Source organism: Schistocerca serialis, chromosome 1 (assembly GCF_023864345.2).
Source record: "Schistocerca serialis cubense isolate TAMUIC-IGC-003099 chromosome 1, iqSchSeri2.2, whole genome shotgun sequence".
Classification (NCBI taxonomy): Eukaryota; Metazoa; Arthropoda; class Insecta; order Orthoptera; family Acrididae; genus Schistocerca; species Schistocerca serialis.
In genome coordinates this window covers 1,105,285,836-1,105,305,266 of record NC_064638.1, presented here as the reverse complement: position 1 = coordinate 1,105,305,266, position 19,431 = coordinate 1,105,285,836, and the positions used below count along the sequence as shown (strand labels likewise).

The 19,431-nt window shown below is 38.5% G+C and overlaps 1 protein-coding gene across 2 annotated transcripts in view; it reads left to right on the top strand.

Moving 5' to 3' along the window:
* LOC126416517 (uncharacterized) overlaps positions 1–7,157 on the top strand; it is a 69,207-nt gene extending 62,050 nt beyond the window's left edge. Inside the window, exons 1-2 of one of the 2 annotated variants that reach the window (XM_050084271.1) lie at positions 2,994–3,143; positions 4,758–7,157. In XM_050084271.1, the coding sequence (XP_049940228.1) occupies positions 3,110–3,143; positions 4,758–5,395 (672 nt within the window). In that variant the 5' untranslated portion in view covers positions 2,994–3,109 and the 3' untranslated portion in view covers positions 5,396–7,157. Of the gene's footprint in view, positions 1–2,993; positions 3,144–4,757 lie in introns of those variants that run through there. The other variant, XM_050084263.1, reaches the window with a different exon arrangement.
* Positions 7,158–19,431: the final 12,274 nt, after the last annotated feature.

The window sequence follows — 19,431 nt, the reverse complement described above, 5'->3', positions numbered from 1 at the left end:
TGTATGGGACAGGCGAAATACCCTCAGACTTCAAGAAGAATATAATAATTCCAATCCCAAAGAAAGCAGGTGTTCACAGATGTGAAAATTACTGAACTATCACTTTAATAAGTCAAGGCTGCAAAATACTAACGCGAATTCTTTACAGACGAATGGAAAGACGAATGGAAAAACTGGTAGAAGCCGACCTCGGGGAAAATCAGTTTGGATTCCGTAGAAATATTGGAGCACGTGAGGCAATACTGACCTTACGACTTATCTAAGAAGCTAGATTAATAAAAGGCAAACCTGCGTTTATAGCATTTGTAGACTTGGAGAAAGCTTTTGACAATGTTGACTGGAATACTCTCTTTCAAATTCTGAAGGTGGCAGGGGTAAAATACAGGTAGCGAAAGGCTATTTACAATTTGTGCAGAAACCAGATGGCAGTTACAAGAGTCGAGGGGCATGAAAGGGAAGCAGTGGTTGGGAAGGGAGCGAGACAGGGTTGTAGCCTCTCCCCAATGTTATTCAGTCTGTATATTGAGCAAGCAGTAAAGGAAACAAAAGGAAAAATTTGTAGTAGGTATTAAAATCCATGGAGAAGAAATAAAAACTTTGAGGTTCGCCGATGACATTGTAATTCTGTCAGAGACAGCAAAGGACTTGGAAGAGCAGTTAAACGGAATGGACAGTGTCTTGAAAGGAGGGTATAAGATGAACCTCAACAAAATCAAAACGAGGATAATGGAATGTAGTCGAATTAAATCGGGTGATGCAGAGGGAATTAGATTAGGAAATGAGACACTTAAAGTAGTAAAGAAGTTTTGCTTTTTGGGGAGCAAAATAACTGATGATTGTCGAAGTAGAGAGGATATAAAATATAGACTTGTAATGGCAAGGAAAGTGTTTCTGAAGAAGAGAAATTTGTTAACATCGAGTATAGATTTAAGTGTCAGGAAGTCGTTTCTGAAAGTATTTGTATGGAGTGTAGCCATGTATGGAAGTAAAACATGGACGATAAATAGTTTGACAAGAAGAGAATAGAAGCTATCGAAATGTGGTGCTACAGAAGAAGATTAGATGGGTAGATCACGTAACTAATGAGGATGTATTGAATAGAATAAGGGAGAAAAGGAGTTTGTGGCACAACTTGACTAGAAGAAGGGATGGGTTGATAGGATATGTTCTGAGGCATCAAGTAATCACCAATTTAGTATTGGAGGGCAGTGTGGAGGGTAAAAAGCGTAGAGGGAGACCTAGAGATGATTCAGAAGGATGTAGGCTGCAGTACATACTAGATGAAGCAGCTTGCACAGGATAGAGTAGCATGGAGAGCTGCATCAAACCAGTCTCAGGACTGAAGACCACAACAACAACAACGACAACATATACCAGCGCAGAGTTGTTTTTGGGACAGCAAACTGTTTCACTGCTTTTTTAACTCCTACCATATTTCCTACAACAGTAGACACTGCCTCTCGCATTTTGTTTTTATCCCACACCTGCCTTTTAGGGGTTGGTTTAGGTGCCAGATTAGTCTTAGGCATCTGAAAACAAAAATAAAAACATTTTACGGGCTGCTTATAATATGGACCCTCTGGTCCTCATTACAAGCACCAATGGGGGCCATATTACAATCACCTACACTTTGTAAACTCGTGTAAACAACTTAAAAACGAAATAATACCACACCTTTTAATCTATTTGAAACTGTTGCCAATACTTTCTAGGTTGTATGCATGATGCTTATATCTAAGTATTAACCAATAATTGTAGGTTAATAAAGTGAAATTCACATATCTCTCAAAGTTTTGAACAGGAGCTTGAAAAATATAACCTCACTGTCACTCAACCACTGTCCTGACCTGACCCCAACGCTCCTATAGGCCAGTGAGGATACTAGTAGACTAGTTCCAGCTATCACCACTAGAATTCAGTTAAATGTTTAATAAGGGGGGCCATATTTGTTGTAGGGGCCATATTACCACCACTTCCTCTACTATTGACAGTGTCACTGTGACTGCAGCCGAAGCTGATAGTCGTTAGTTGACGCACTGTACATATTTTGCTTAATACAGAAGTTGTTATAGTATCGGAAATAGCCTTTTACAATAACAGATGCCCATATTTGTTAACATTGCTACAACATAAATATCAGTTTACACAAAAGTAAATTATAACTGTTGCCACAACTATGGCTGCTATTGCTTTAAAGCCCTGTTTGACAGCAAGTGTTGGAAGTACTTGACGCAGATATGGGTTCTTCCGAACGGCTACAGTATGCAGAAAGTATTAGTCAGATACTGTCATTCATACTTGTGCATATACATGGCACTCAAAAGTTTCGTAGGAAGGGAATGTGTTAGGCCTACAAGGTAACACTTCACATGTCTTATATTGGATTTGTATAGTACTTTAGTGTAATACTGGCAACGGCTCCAACACGGTCTGACATTTTAAATGGCGGAACAAATAAAAGATAATTGCCCCCCCCCCCTCTCTCTCTCTCTCTCTCTCTCTCTCTCTGTGTGTGTGTGTGTGTGTGTGTGTGTGTGTGTGTGTGCAAAACTTGGAAGTTTGTAGGAATTTCAGTCTTACATCAGCTATTTGAAGCAATAAAAACTTCACTAAACATAAAAGTTACGGCAGACTAAGTGTCGCGCAAGCGTATAATTTTTCTGGGAGCCGCTAATTAAGCAATTCCACATCAACGAATGCTAACGTTCTCTTTGTGCGGCCAAAAAACGTAGTTTTCAAGGAATATTTTTTTCTGGTGCTGATACCAAACAATAATATTAAATTTAACTTACCGATTATTTGGTATGGTTTTTTTTTGCGATCCGAAGGACGTTGTTAATCGTTACACGAAAACGTTTGAATACTGCACAGGTCATATCACTGCGACCAGAGGTTTTTTTAAATGTGTGTTTTTTTGTCTGCCGGTGTGTTGCCATTGAACTGCTTTACATAAACCCAAATTAGAAATTTAACGTGACTGAATCGAGAGAGGTCAACCGTCAATACCCCAGAAAATGTGAATTTGATACTGGGTCTTATTTTTGTATTGAATACTTGTGGGCTTGTAGTTCTCAGTACCATGTGATCATCGTCCTTTCAATTTTATCGGATGTTGCTATTCCAGAGCATACTCTGCACATACGGTACAGTATTTTTAATAAAATTTGAAAGAATTTGTGAAACAGTTTTCATGCTTCATTTAAACTGTCATCTTTTTCCGTCCTTTATTTCATTGGAGAGTATCGTATCGTCTCTATGAATTAGGTTAATTATTTTTAACACACAGATTAGCCAGTAGTGATAATGCATGCTACCGAGCTAGCAGTTTATTTCGTTCATGTCAAATTTGCAGCGGGATGCTTCAACTGCTTGCATTTTTTACAAAATTTGCCATCTAAAGAACACAAAAACGTGGTAAGGATAAAATACTAGGGAAATTCAATTAGTCTACAAAGGAGAGTGCTTGCAAATCATTCGTGCGATTCACCCTAGGTTACTGCTTAAGTTTGTTGATCCCGTGCCAGATTAGAATAAGATGGGATATTGAACGTATGCAGAGAAGGTCTCCCCGAGTTGTCACAGGTTTGTTCGACCCATGGGAGAAAGTCACAGAGACGCTGAAGAAACTGAACTGGCTGACATTTTAAGGCAGACGCAAATTATCCCGAGAAAGCCTACTTACAAAGTTTCAACAACCAGCCTTGTGTGTGTGTGTGTGTGTGTGTGTGTGTGTGTGTGTGTGTCTACTGCTGACAAAGGCATTTATCGCCGAAAGCTACAATTGTGTGAATATTTTTGTTGTGCCTATCGGGACTCAACATCTCTGCTATAAGGTGAGTGGCAACTTTTGTTCTAAGACTATACTACAACACTGGCTCTCTCCCATGGGATCGTGAGGACAAGATTAGATTAATTACATCCCACACAAAAGCATTTAACAGTCATTCTTCCTATGCTCCATACGTGAATGGAGTGGAAAGCAGCCCTCATGACTGGTACTGTGGGAAGTACTGTCTGCCGTTCACTTCACAGTGTTTTTCAGGGTATGAATGTAGAACACTTTTCAAAGCAGAGTAGGAAATGTACATACGGTAAATGGAATAGGCCTGCAGTCAGACTGCGTCAAGTTCCTTAGGGCAATATGGTCGTTGCTGTATAATAAGTCCTTCCCATCAATGGCCAAATCAATGTGGAATCTGGTTACAAAATTTTAGCATGAACTACGAACAATAGCAGAATGAACATTTAATCACCTGCCACTTTCTGTCCTATTTGACCTGCCTCCATTCTGTCAGTCACCCCTTATCACATTTTGTCCGCTATATAATGCCTCGAGGTTAATTGACAAACTAACTATGTGGTCTCTTTCTTGTATGAGCAACTCACATCCCAGTTTCAAACATAAAAGCATTTTGCTACGTGCAGATAATGCCGTGTCTCCGATTTGCATGTGGTAGGTTTTGTTCAGCACTGCTATGCTAACTACATACTCAATTTTCAAATGATTTGTCTTTGTGACTTTTTGTTAAATTATGAAATTAATTTATTGCGCGTGACTTTGTGATCTAATTTCGTTAAGGAGACGTAAAAGATAACATATGCAGCATCTACTATAAATAAAGGAGGCATTCACGACATTTGACATGTAATTTCACGACATTCAACATGACTGACAGATATTAAATGAACTATGTCTTTGCATCTTTCCTGCAGCAGTCACACACCCATTATACTGAGCTATGTCTTAACTGTTGCAGGGCTGCCGCCAACACCAGTTCGACGCCAGGTATTGCCACCAGTTCCTGGGTACATCCCGGTGTACATCCAGCATGGTGATGTTGCTCCAGAGGACACAGTTGAGCTGGCTGACCTCTTCCGTGTTGCTGGTGACAACTTGCCACCTGCTGATGTAGTGTCTGATGCACTATTTGGTGCTCCCACTGTTCTATCGCCTAACACCAGCAATGGCAGCACAGAAGCAGGATCCACCTCTGCAAGTGAAAACACGAGTAGCCAGTCAGCAAGTACAATACCAGCTGCTGTACAAGATGCCAAACAGCCATCTTCTGAGGACAAACCAAGTAAACAAGAACCAGCAAACAGTGAACATGGGACACCCATTGCATCAATAAATGGATCGGCCCAGAGTGAAGCAGATAATGCAGTCGGTGATCCTGCAGGGGAAGATAATTCAGAAGTGCATGAGATCATTAATCTCGAACCATTCCCTGACAAGGTTGAGATAGGAGCAGATAAACTAATAGAGATGCTTGATGCTTCCAAGATGGATGCTGAGGAGAGCCAGAGCAATAATGCAGAGCAGACCTCGCCTGCATTTGAGGGATCAGCAGATGCTGAAATGCCCACTACTGAAGCGACAATGTCTGCCAAATGAATTATTCCTTTCATTTTTCATGGGTGCAATGTCATAATTGAAGGCTTTAACACTGAAACCATGGTTTCAATATTACTGCATCTCGACTAGGACTCACAAGAGCTGGAACTTTCACAAAGTCACAAACCAAACAATTGGTTGAGGTCCCACACAAGTAACAGATATATCCAACATATTTTCTATGTCTCTATAATATGCAAGAAGATACCTATCAGATGTAGGCACTGTGATTGAAATTCATAACTGGTCTGAATCTTTTGATATATTTTTGCTACACAATGTCTCAAAACCTTCTTTGGCTCTGATTTTCCTCATTTAATTGTCTTTTGACTGAGAATTCACTGCTGTGAGAGACCAGTTGTAAATGATGGAGTGAGTCAAACATACTTTGTCAAAGGTTTTTTTTTTGCTAACATTAGCCAGAGTATGAAGGGAAAATTGTGTCTGAACAACTAGAGAACAGACTTTCAACCCAACATCGATACTATAGAAATCCACTTCTTAATCACCATACCAATTTATTTGGTAAATGCATAATTCCAGAGAAATATACATAACAAAAATGGCTCTAAGCACTAAGGGACTTAACATCTGAGGAAATCAGTCCCAATATACATAACCATATTATTAATTGAAGTGGTTTATGGCTGCTTTCTTTTACAATGAGAAGAGCAACAATATGTTTTAAGCCTTATGTGCCTGGACAGGATGTGACATTAAGAGACCCTGTCAGAATTGTAATATTGCCAATCAAAGTGCCTTTGTGCCAACTCCATTGACTACACTTAAAAAGGAAGTGATGACTATGTAAATAGATTCCTTGTCAAGCACATCATGTATTTATTTGATTTTAACATTTAAATGCTAAAGAAGAGCACCACCCAATGATGAATTTAATTCTTACTGATTAAGCAGTAAGTTTCTTAGTGAATTTATTATTTCTTATTTTTGGAGACATTTGAGTAGTTTTGCAGATTATATAGGAATGTAATCTGCTGAGATCAGCGAGATGAACTGTGGATCCTTTAGTATTGTGTCTGTCAGACCCCAATAAACAATATAGTGCTTTATTCATTCATATGAATATTTTAGATGACTGCATTTAGCCCATGACGGCATTGTTGACAATTTCTTCATTATTTACTCTTCAGACATCACAAACAACACATTTGTACCTTCAAAACATTATATCTAAGACAACATAAGTAAACTGATGTATGTTTAAATTCAGACGAAAATCTGTAATAAGCTCAATGCAGGCAAAATTTAGTGTATCAAGGAAAAATGTTTCTTATAAAAATCTGCAGTTAATAACTGAGCTGAATGAATCCATTCTGCAAGAGTCTGAAATAGAAAAAAGAACGTTGATTTTAAGAATGTGGATTCCAAATTAAATTGGTTTCCTCCTTTGATACTGAGGAATACAATATTCTGATCCATTGACAAAATGTTACAGCACTTCTTGCTCACACGGTGTTGCCTAGTTCAATGGATGTGAATTTGTTTAATGTAATGTGCTCAAATCCATTATAAATTTATTTTAAAAAGAATAAAACACTAATTCTTTCTGAGCAGTCTTCCTCCTTTCATTCAATGAATGTAGGCATGTACTGTAAGCTATGAAGATATGACAAATTATGTGCCTAATCCTTGCCATTTATGTTGCTTTTTTACATAATAATCCAAGCCAAATTCATTGCAAGTAGTAGGTTGATGTATATTTATTTATTTATTTATGATTAATAAAAGGTAATTTATCTGTGTCATGATTTTATACTCCTGTCCTTATCATAGTCCATAACCAGCCAATGGCTTTTGCTAAATGGAAGAGTACAATTCTTTTTTTATTATAACAACCATTGTAGTTTTGCAAATTAATCCCATGAAACTAGAAAAGTTTGAGTAAAATGTGCAAGAAGGTGTAGTGAATCAGAAAAATACGTGAGTACAGTGTAGCAGCTGTTACCAGCAGCTTTGTAAACAACACGATTTATAGTAATTGACTTATAGTGTATCAGTCTATTTAGAGGAAGGCGGGGCAAGACGGGGAGGTGGGGTAAGACGGGGAAGGGCTATAAGCTACAGAGTGCTGCCATCTGTGGATAGCTACATCAACATCATCAAAACACAGGTCCCAGTGTGTTGACATTGCTGAACCTTAGTTTCGCGGTGGTAACTGTTAGCTTTGCAAGGAACGTACAATTGTTATACTGATTTGCAATGTTTTACACCTTTCGAGATCCTAAAACGCGTTTCATGAACATTTGTCCAGACTGTATATATAGCACAGAATAGTATGTCTTATTAACAGTAAACTGCTGTGTCAGTAGTCAATGTTCACTAAATAGTGTTCATGTAGGCTTAACATAACCTGACAGCATGGTAGGGGGCAAGACGGGGTGGGGCAAGATGGGGAGCTTCCCCGTCTTGCCCCTACTGTTTGTCCAACCATTACATTCTTATCGTCTCATGTGTTTACCTCACTGCGGGTTTTCAACACGTACATTATATGTTGAATACAATTGTAAATAGAATGGTATTTGTTATTCCAACATTTCATAATTAATTACGAAGTATGCCTTAGGCTGTATGGTGAATAAAAATGCACAAAACGTGCAAAGTCAGTATTCTTGCTATGCTTTAGCAACTGACTATTGGAAATATGGTTTTTACTATATAATATAGATTACCAGGAATGATCTGACTCAATAGTACGTTCCACGTGTTTTATTTCAGATGGTTCGCAAATATCGGCGACAAACATCTAGGCAAGATTGGTCATTGGAGTCAATGGAAGGCGCTGTAAATGCTGTTATAGAAGGTCATATATGTTCTTTCAGGGCTGCTCGACAGTTCAATGTGCCACAGACAATGATTGAACGACATGTGGCTAAGAAACGTTCTAATCCTGGCTATACAGTTGTGAAAAGGTTAGGAACAATCACTAGTGTGTTTACCCCAGAACAAGAGGCAGAACTTAAAGACTACTTAACACAGATGGAAGGACAGTATTTTGGCCTAACACTTAAAGAAATTTGCGAACTTACTTTTCAGCTAGCTGAATGAAACAACATCAAACATCCATTTAATACTGCAGCCAAATCTGCTGGTAGAGATTGGTTAAATGGGTTTCTTGCACGAAATCCTACCTTAACAATACGAAAACCAGAGGCCACATCAATTGCACGAGCAATGGGGTTTAATTGAGTTGCTGTAGATCCATTTTTCGATCTGTTAGAAAGTCAATTAGACACATTCAAGTTTACGGGAGACAGAATTTTCAATTGCGATGAGACTGGTTTAACAGTCATTCCAAAAGGTCACATAAAGGTGGTTGCTTTGAAAGGGCGCAGACAGGTGGGAGCAGTTACTTCAGCGGAAAGAGGCCAGACTGACTGCAGAAATCTGTGTTTCAGCGTCGGGGTGCTACGTACCACCTGTGTTAATTTATCCTTGAAAACGAATGCAACAAGCATTTGAGACAGGCCTGCCGCCTGGGCAGAAGTCCAAGAAACTGGTTGGATGATGAAAGAACTATTTTTGACTTGGTTTAAGAAGTTTATTGCATTTACTGGAGCGTCAAAGGAAAGACCAATACTTCTCATACTGGACTGCCACAATACGCACACCAAGAATTTAGAACTGATAGATGTGGCCGCAAAAATGGGGCTGTCTTGCTATGTTTGCCACCACACTGCTCACACCGTCTTCAACCGTTGGACGTGGCATTTATGAAACCTCTCAGTAAATTTTATGAAGATGAAGTAAGATCGTGGCTTCGAACCCATCCAGTAAAAGTTGTTACACTGCATCAGATTGCAAGTTTATTCGGCAAAGCCTTCATTCATTCAGCTACAATGTCCACAGCAGTGAACAGGTCTCGGAAAACAGGCATTTGGCCTGTAAACAGAAATGTGTTTCAGGAAAGTGATTACCTTCCCTGTTCAACTACAGACATTCATCAAGCTCACACATCTGAACTTACAGAAACGGAACACCAAATACCAGAGATGTTGTCAAGACATAAAACACCTGAACAATTAACAACTGACGATCAAGCCTCTGTTTCCAGAATGAGATTTTCACTCTGCAGCGGAGTGTGCGCTGATATGAAACTTCCTGGCAGATTAAAACTGTGTGCCCGACTGAGACTCGAACTCGGGACCTTTGCCTTTCGCGGGCAAGTGCTCTACCAACTGAGCTACCGAAGCACGACTCACGCCCGGTACTCACAGCTTTACTTCTGCCATTGTAAGAGGCAGTGATAAGCCTTTATTTAGCTTGGAGTCGAACTACGACAGAGGCAAAGGTCCCGAGTTCGAGTCTCGGTCGGGCACACAGTTTTAATCTGCCAGGAAGTTTCAAGCCTCTGTTTCGTCTAACTTTCAGGTTACCAGCCCTGAAATGGTGTTAGCTATTCCAAAGGTGGATAAAAAAACCAAAAGGAAACCACCTAACAGCATGTGGGAAAACCCGTTGTATTAACCTAATCTCCTTATAGGAGTGAACTACCTGAAGAAACTAAACGAAAAGGAGTCCCCAAACGTGCTGCATGTAAACGAAAACTCTTCTCAAAGACGTTTAATAAACCTGGGATACCACCAAAAGGACATAATGACAACGAAAAAGTGACAAACATTACTGACGTCTTAACCACCCCTTCATGCTCAAGGGATAATAAACTGAGGTCAAACGACAATGAGGAAGAGAGTGAAGAGTGTTTATACTGCTATGACTTCTCTGAAGGGTATTAGCTGCGGACGCTGGGCCCATGACACTTGTGCAGGGATAGAAAGTGATGATGACGAGGCTGCCCACACTTGTGTACTATGTGAAAGTGAGAGGCCTAAATAAAACGTAATACCTGATTCTACAATTCGCAGAACCATGTTTCGAAACCTTATCGTCACATGATTTCATTATTCCAGTCCTTATTTAAGCTTTAGAGATTAATTCATGCTAGTTCCCCATCTTACCCCACATATGGGGCAAGACGGGGAATTGGTAGTTTATGTTTCAAATCGAGATATTTCTAACTAAATGTAACAAGTTTGCAGGTTTCTTTGCAAGCTATTGTAATTCAATGGTTAAGTAAACAAATGATAATCAAACCTACTTGAATTTGTTTATTTTTGTCACTTTTGTAAGGGTTTAAAGTTAGCTTCCCCATCTTGCCCTGTCTTCCCCTATATCAAAACTACCGTAAATGAATACTTCTCCAGTTGGCACAAAAGTTGTTACTTTCAGAAAGTGCTATTGTTTTTCTTATTGTGTAGTCTAAGCAAGAAGGGCAGTGGTGCACTTCCTGACTACTTTGTGTTGTGTTGCTGTTGGGTATGGTGTTGAATGACTATGTTATTACATGTGCAGGTAAGATACAACTTACACAAAATCAAACAGAAATTATAGATCTAAAAGCAGCAGAATAACACCAAGAAAGGAGATGATGTTCTGAAAGTAAAAAGTACACTAAATAATTATAAGAAATCAAGATGTCCAAAAAGGAATATATTGCATATTCAACTCAATAGAACAATAAAGTAACACATGTTACACCTCTTTCCTCCCTGGTGTTGTTTATCCAGCCAACACTGGGTTGGGACTAGTATAAGACCTCTCCAATTTTCACGGAGAAACAGCCACGCCTGTATGTAGACTGTTACTATTATGGGGATTGCCACTACCAAAAGCATTTTGCAGCTGTTGCTGTCTGCCGCTGGAGATGAATAAATGTACCCCTTCTCTCTGTCCATGTCTATTGTACTGCTAAACATGACAAAATATTTTAAAGAGTTTGTTGTGCAACAGAGGTGGAACATGGGGGTCCAGGATGGTATTTAACTGGAGAAATGTGTTTACCTAGAGGAACGTGAAAACTGCCTAAAGACCACAGGCCATTTGGCACATGGGCCTCCATCATTAATCCACATGGCGGTTTCGATATGGAGCCAGTGTGCCTGTTTGAGACCCGGAAGAAGGCACTTTAAGGTTCTTGATGATCCAGCAGGTTACAAATGCTACACATTTATACCTAAAAATTTGGGAGTAAGCAAGAATGTCCACAGAAATTTTTAAGGCATTTGACACATTTTCCGTAGTCACCAGAATACAGAGTGTGCAATTATAATCATAATCTGTCATCTCTTTAACATACAATGATTAGCTAAAGCATTATGACCATTGTCCATTACCATATTGAATGACACCTGATGGCACTGGGGGCAGTGATGCAATAAAGAAAGTATACAAGACAAGCAGAGGTGAATGGGGAATTACTGTATCAACAATAAGGGTGGCAAATTGATAAATCAACTGATGTAAGTGACTTTGACAAAGAGCAGAACGTAATGGCCTAGCACCTGCAAATGAGCATTTTGGTAACAGTGAAGCAAATTGCCTGTTCAAATTTTCCTGCTGTGAGCACCTCCATAAAGTTGTTGAAGAACAGTGAAACCATGAGTTGATGACAAGGTGTTGAACATTCACATCTCATTACAAGACAGGTAAGTCTGAGGACTGACACACTGTAAAGCAAAATAGGTGGTGATTTGTGGTAGCACCTCATTCAGCGCACATGGTTGAACACGGGGCTCTGCAGCATGTGACCCCATGTGTTCCTAAACTGACCCGACAACATCATCAATTACATTTGCAGTGGGAACCAGATCACAGAGGTTGGACAATGGATCTGTGGAAATGTGTTGTGTGGTCTGATGAATTACATTTCTTGATACACCAGATCAGTGGTCATGTCTGGATATGCTGTGATCCAAGCGACCAGCTGCTTCAAAGTGCACTATGCATGGACACTGACCAATGCAACCAGTGTTATGCTATGAGGAACATTCACTTAGGCTTCCAGAGGACCTTTGGTAGTAATAAAAGACACCACGATGGGTACAGATTACATGAAAACTGTTGTACATTACTTGCATCGCTTCATGCATGATGTCTTCCCCAACAAAAATGGTATCTTGCAGCAAGTCCATGCCACAAAGCCTGAATTGTGTGACACTGTTTGGAGGAGAATAATAGTAAACTGACACTGCTGTCTTGGCCAACAAATTTGCCTGAACTGGAAATGGTGTAGTGTATCTGGGACACTATACTGAGGGCCAAATCCGTGCACACAAACCAGCAGCCCGTAATTTACGGGAATTGCATGACCTGTCCAGAAGTATCTGTTGCCACATACCTCTGGAAACCTACCAAGGACTTGTCGAATCCACGCCATGCAGAATCACTGTTGTATTGCATTTGAAAGGTGGACCAACACACATTGAGCATGTGATCATAATATTTTAGTTGCTCAGTGTATTTATGTAGTATAATAAATACTAACAAAGAGATAGAGGGGCTGGCCAGTACTTACCTCAGCTCAGTACAGCCGATAGATACATAAAACAGAACAGAAAATTTTGATCCTAGCTTTCGGAACTTTGTTCCTTTGTCAGGGTGGAGAGAGGCGGGGGGGGGGGGGGGGGGGGGGAAGAGGGGAAAGTGGATTCAGTTACTCACAACCCAGGTTATGAAGCAATAGGGGAAAGGTATACAGGGAGGTGTTCTGCTTTGTGTATCTATCGGCTGTATTGAGCTGAGGTAAGTACTGGCCAGCCCCTCTATCTCTTTGTTAGTATTTGTTTCACATCTTTATATGAGATTTTCCATTAATTATTTATGTAGTGTAGCAGACATTGTGTGATGAATAATTTATCATCAAATTTTTCACATTTAATGTAAGCAAGGAATGTGATTAAACTTAAACCTTTATTTTCTGTGCAAGTAAACATAAATTTATGGTGGATTGGTTCCGAGAGCAGCTGCAGTGAAGAACATTTAACTAAAAGGAATAAACACTTAATATTTAATTACACAGTGCTTGTTGTCTAGGTGTGCATTTGGGATGCCAGAGCATATCTTTCCTCACGTTTGACTTTCGTCAGTAGTAGATAACACTCATCAAATTTCCAGTTGACAATTCCAGAGTATCTGCACAGAGAAGTATTCATCAAAGTTAGCTCAATGACCAGCATGAATGGTAGGCAATTGAAACTAGTCCTGAAAGTAGTTTTCCTTCAGCAAGAGCATTCATTGATGTACAATAGCAAGTTTCAGTGTTAATTGTGAGGCTGCAAGGCAAGCAGTATGGTACTGTAAAAAGGCCTTGACGTTTACTGACCAGTGAATCATTTTTGGTAGCTTCCTTCATACCAAAGTTCATTTGTAGCTTACAAAGGTCTTGACGTACACTAGCTTGTTGTGCTAGATTTTTAATTGTATCATTTTGTATCATGATTATAGTCAGCTATATATTAATGTTATTCAGTTCCACACAACAGATGAGTAAAATCACATACAAATAATAACAACACTTTGTCTACAAGTGACTGTATTTACATACTTATCTCAGCATGTCTATTGGTGGTGGCGGATTTGGTGGAGGGGAAAGAAGTTGGCCATGTCCTTTCAAAGGAACTATCCCAGCATTTGCCTGAAGTGACTTAGGGAATTCACAGAAAACCTAAATCAGGATGGCTGGATGAGAGTTTGAACTGTCGTCCTTCTGAATGCAAGTCCATTGTGCTAACCATTTTGCCACCTCGCTTTGTCCATGTCTGTTGGTATGGAACTTTTTAAGACTCAGTGCTAAAAACACACTAAGTGCCTCAACATTACGCGATGGTTACTTGGCGTGAGCTCACTTGAGATAATGTTGGCTGGCACAGAACTTAACATGATGAGTACACACTACAACAGCTCACCACAGAATGATTGCTGCTGTGTGCATAAAACTTATTTAAAGATGCGCCTAGGACTGTTATCACAGAATGTTAATATACAACGCTATTATATGCGCTTGAAAATGATCTGTAGGAATTCTGGGGTACTTTTGACGACAACAGTTTTGATTGGGGTAACTTTTCAGACATACAGTTTTCAGAAAAAAAAGAAGTTATTTAGGAAGACCTTTATGAAGGCTAACAACTGGGAAATGCCAATCCTAAAACAAAAATTATTAATAGAGTTGAATTTTGGAATTGCACCTGGTTTTCATGAGATGCAAACTTTGAATATTACTTTAAGTAAAATGTTTCTGCAAGAACTATTTACACTGTTGTTATCAGCAGACTATAAACTATAGACTGAGTAATAAAGTTTTGGAAAATGTGGTTTGAATAATAATTTGTAGATTTCACAGTTGCATTCTATATTATTTCATATGAAATTGAGAGTGGGAAAGAAAAAGTTCTACTCATTTTAGGAATGGCATAACAAATGGAGCTATTTGGCCTTACTATCTTTCAGCCTCTTTCATCAGACTGTCTTATCTGGAAAACAGCAATGTACTTTTGTAAAAATTAAGTTTCCAATATGAGCTAAACAGCAGCACTTTAATATAACTGAGGAGACAGCAATTTATTTCAAAGTAGCAGCTTTCCTGCTAATTTACTTCTATCTGGAGTACGAACAAGTAGCCTTACTCTGTACAGTCATACTTCATTGTCGATCTTAGTAATAGTTGCTTTTCTTTTCCTACATATACTTTGGCTAGTTCTTCATCCCTGAAGTTCTCCTCCTTGATGGGATCTATGGAACATGACGAATGAATGAACAAAAATAAATGAATCATAAAGAAACAAGGATCATGCAGTAAATGAAACAATGTGTGTAAAGCTAGCAGATAAACTAAAATGGATCGAACACACAGACAAACCAGTTCACACGCACAGTTCAGCATGCTTTGTGATTAGAAGTATCAGTTATTGTGCTAACTTGAAGAACTGGGTGCTAACTTAATTTCTAATCCTGTTGTGTCATGGAATTATTTATTGGGGTATTGCAGTTAAAATAAATGAAGCTGTTACTCAGCAAAAGTGACTAGTAAGAATAATCTCACAGAGGGATGTTCAGTAAATTAGGAATTTTTAGACTCAGTTCCTGGTACATTTATCTTTTAATGGTAGTTTTTGCTATCAATAAAAAATCAGTTTAGGTTGAAACTTAATTTTTGTCATCACAGTAAAAGAAAGGAAAATAATACCCAAATAAATTTTGTTTAGCTTAAAGCAAGAAATTTGAAATCTCTTACATATTTAAAAGAAAATAAGAAACTTATCACCGTATTATCACCTCTACAAATTGTATGATTATGGACTGAAGATTTCCTGTTATCTGCATGACAACTACAAATGTTCAGTGTAAGAAAGCCTCTATTCTTACAACTGTTCTTTGATAAATGACAGTGTGATCAGATAGCTATTGATCTAGCAATTGGAGATACACAGCAGTTATTTAACTGAGTAAGTGGCAGTTTTTTTTCCCCACTGTAGCAGCATTCTTAATTTTAGCAGTTTGGGTAAGCAGAATCAGTATATTTTAAAAAGGTTGTGCCCCACAGTCTGTAAATATTTGGAGAATATCATATTTTACTTCCAAGAGCTGGTGACAAAATTTCTGTAATAAACAACTAGTTTTGGTCTGCAGGCCATCAGGCTCATAAAATATTTGTGTCATACTAGGCAATATAAATAAATGGTGTGAAATAAGAAAACCCATGAATTCATCACTATTGTCAAACTATAGTATAAATTACATTGCCTATCAGGAAAATGTGCCAAAGAGTGGACGTATTGATGTTATACTAGCAGTCAGCATTAACATTATGACCAAAGCCATTCTCATACATACTGCCAAGTGTACAGCTGATGACCTCTCCCTCTCCCTCTCTCTCCCCCTCTCCTCCCCACTTGTCAATAAGTAGAATGCATTCATTCATAATATTAATGTTGACTGCTACTATAACACAAATAAGTGCAATGCCTAAGAAATTTTTCTGATTGATCATATAATTTATTGGGTCTAGTGTAGCAGGGGATACAACCCGTTGGCTTTGGACAATGACGTCACAAGTCGCCAGAGAGCAGTTTACCATTTTCGCTTTTGCTGTTATGTTTCAGTTTCGTTTTTTTACTGATTGCTTAATAAAGTGGATCTGTTTATTCTATCTCGTGAGATTTTTTTTTTAAGCCAAAAAACACTTATCAGCTACTGAAGGGAGCTACAACACTAAGAAGAATCGCTTCTCGTTTGGCGACTTGTGACGTCATTGTCCAAAGCCGACGGGTTGTATCCCCTGCTACACTAGTCCCAATTTATTTGACAACAGTGACAGATTCATAGGTTTTATTTTTTGATGCCTTTGGTTTATATTAAATCGTATGATGTAAATCTTTTATGAATCCGATGATGGTCATGGACCAAAACTGGTTGTTTAATAAAGAAATTTTATCAGCAGCTGTTGTTGGTAAATCATGACATTCTTCAAATATTCAAACCAGTTTACGGCAGTTTAATGGTGATTAATTTTTAAAGCAGTTTCCAACATGTGCCCCTTTTTTTAAGCACCTGTCTGTGTTCTTATCCTTCCCTACAGTAATAGACTATATAAATTAGTTCAAAAATTACACATACTTGTAGATCCTAGTAGCTTTCAGTAATCTGTGATTTGCGGCTAAATGCTGGAGACAGTAAACTCAGTCAGTAGCTGTAATGCTGAAATTCAATCACTATAGTAAGTAATATGGACAGTTGTCTGCAGGAAGATCTATCACAAAAATTCAATTCTGGATTGAAATGCCCAACAAATGCTAAGCTGAATCACTCATTTCAGATGCAACTATTACTCAAGCTCCTAACATGGTGCATTCAAAAGCACTTAGTCGATCCGATCCTTCCCTCAGCGTACTGCTCCACTTAGCTAAATTATCTGAAGTTGTTTCATTCACACAACAAACTTTCAAGGAAACACTCACATCACCAAAGTTTCTAATAATTGATATTGTGATCAACAGTTAATATGTGAAAACATTAGACCTTCATCCTCCAAAACTTGCATTCTGATGACATGTAGGAGGTCAAAGGGTAAATTACTTACAGGTCACCCCTCCATATAGATATGGAACTAGAACACTATCACCTGCTTCCGGCATAAGTAGCAGCCTATAAAGGTTGCACTTTTGCCACAGTATTATCATATGGTCCAAATTCATCACTTCTCCATAAATTGTGGCCTAAGTGCTACAATCCTTGATCAAGCGTGACTTCCTTTTAACTTACGGTATATGTTACATTGCATTTAGGAACTTTCGGGTAATTGAACATATATCAATAATTACAGATTTCTGTAGTTGTATATATAAGTTTGGATGTAGCTGTAATGCATTGATGTACTGGTGGATACTGTGTGGTATGACTCCTGTAGTTGATAGTATAATTGGTATAATGTCAACTTAATCCTGATGCCACATGCCCTTGACTTCCTCAACCAGATGGATGTATTTTTCAATTTTTTCTCCTGTTTTCTTTTGTATATTTGTTGTATTGGGTATGGATATTTCGATTAGTTGTGTTAATTTCTTCTTTTTATTGGTGAGTAGTGTTTTCTTTTTCCAATTTACTTTCTTCGCATCTGTTGATGTTATGTGATCTAAAGGGTTGTAGAAGTGGTTATGAAATTGCAGTTGTGTAGCCAATGTATTTATATGAGTGATTGCTTTGTTTATTTTGCTAGTTTCTGCTTATTCTAGAAAGAATTTTCTTAAATTATCTACCTCCTTTCGTCTTTCCCTCTCCTTCCCTCTTTCCTGACGAAGCAACCGTTGGTTGCGAAAGCTAGAATTTTGTGTGTATATTTGTGTTTGTTTGTGTGTCTATCGACGTGCCAGCGCTTTTGTTTGGTAAGTCACATCATCTTTGTTTTTAGATATATCCATAATGTAGGTTTTTTATGTCGATAAATCCCCTTCCTCCTTCCTTTCTGCTTAATGTGAATCTTCCTGTTGCTGAATGTATGTGATATATTCTATATTTGTGGCATTGTGATCGTGTAAGTGTATTGAGTGCTTCTAGGTCTGTGTTACTCCATTTCACTACCCCAAATGGGTAGGTCAATATTGGTATGGCATAGCTATTTATAGCTTTTGTCTTGTTTCTTGGTGTCAATTCTGTTTTCAGTATTTTTGTTAGTCTTTGTCTGTATTTTTCTTTTAGTTCTTCTTTAATATTTGTATTATCTATTCCTATTTTTTGTCTGTATCATAGATATTTATAGGCATCTGTTTTTTCCATTGCTTCTATGCAGTCGATGTGGTTATCCATATGTAATCTTCCTGTTTAGTGTGTTTTCCCTTGACTATGCTATTTTTCTTACATTTGTCTGTTCCAAAAGCCATATTTATATCATTGCTGAATAGTTCTGTTATCTTTATTAATTGGTTGAGTTGTTGATTTGTTGCTGCCAGTAGTTTTAGATCATCCATGTATAGCAAATACGTGATTTTGTGTTGGTATGTTCCAGTAATATTGTATCCATTTTCGTTATTATTATTATTATTATTATTATTATTAAAGCATGCCATTCTCACAAGGAGAGGATGACAAAGGCAGTCCCACTGGTAAAGTAGTTTACAATGCATTAAAGTCTGCCTCTCCTGTCCAGCATTTTAAAAATGAAGCCCAACAGTTCACAAAATTTCACAACACTGGTGTCAGTCTCAGCGAGGATGGTGGGTAGATCTCTAGCCAAACTGAGGGCTTCCCTGATGTTAATGTATACGAAACATGAAGCAAAAATATGCTGAACTGAAATTGGGATATCACAACTTCAGAGAAAGGAGGATCCTCCTGCCGGAGGACAAATTCGTGTGTTAAATGGTTGTGTTCTATGCACAGTGCGGTGAGCAGCCCTTCCTTCTACTGGTGAGATTCGTATGAGGTCTGCCATGCCTGTGTTGTCGATATGTTGTCTATTGCCACGTTCAACCATTCAGTTTCTCACTGATGGATGATTCGTCTGTCAGAGAAACAAACAATGGCATATCAAAGTAAAACACCATCCCGATTTGCTTCTTTGGCTGCTTTGTCATTTCTCTGTATCTCAATGTGTCCAGGCACCTAACAAAAGACCAGCTCCTTTCCACAGTGCTAGAGCCACTGTAAGGAGTCATGGATAAGCTGAATCAACTGGTTTACCAAAT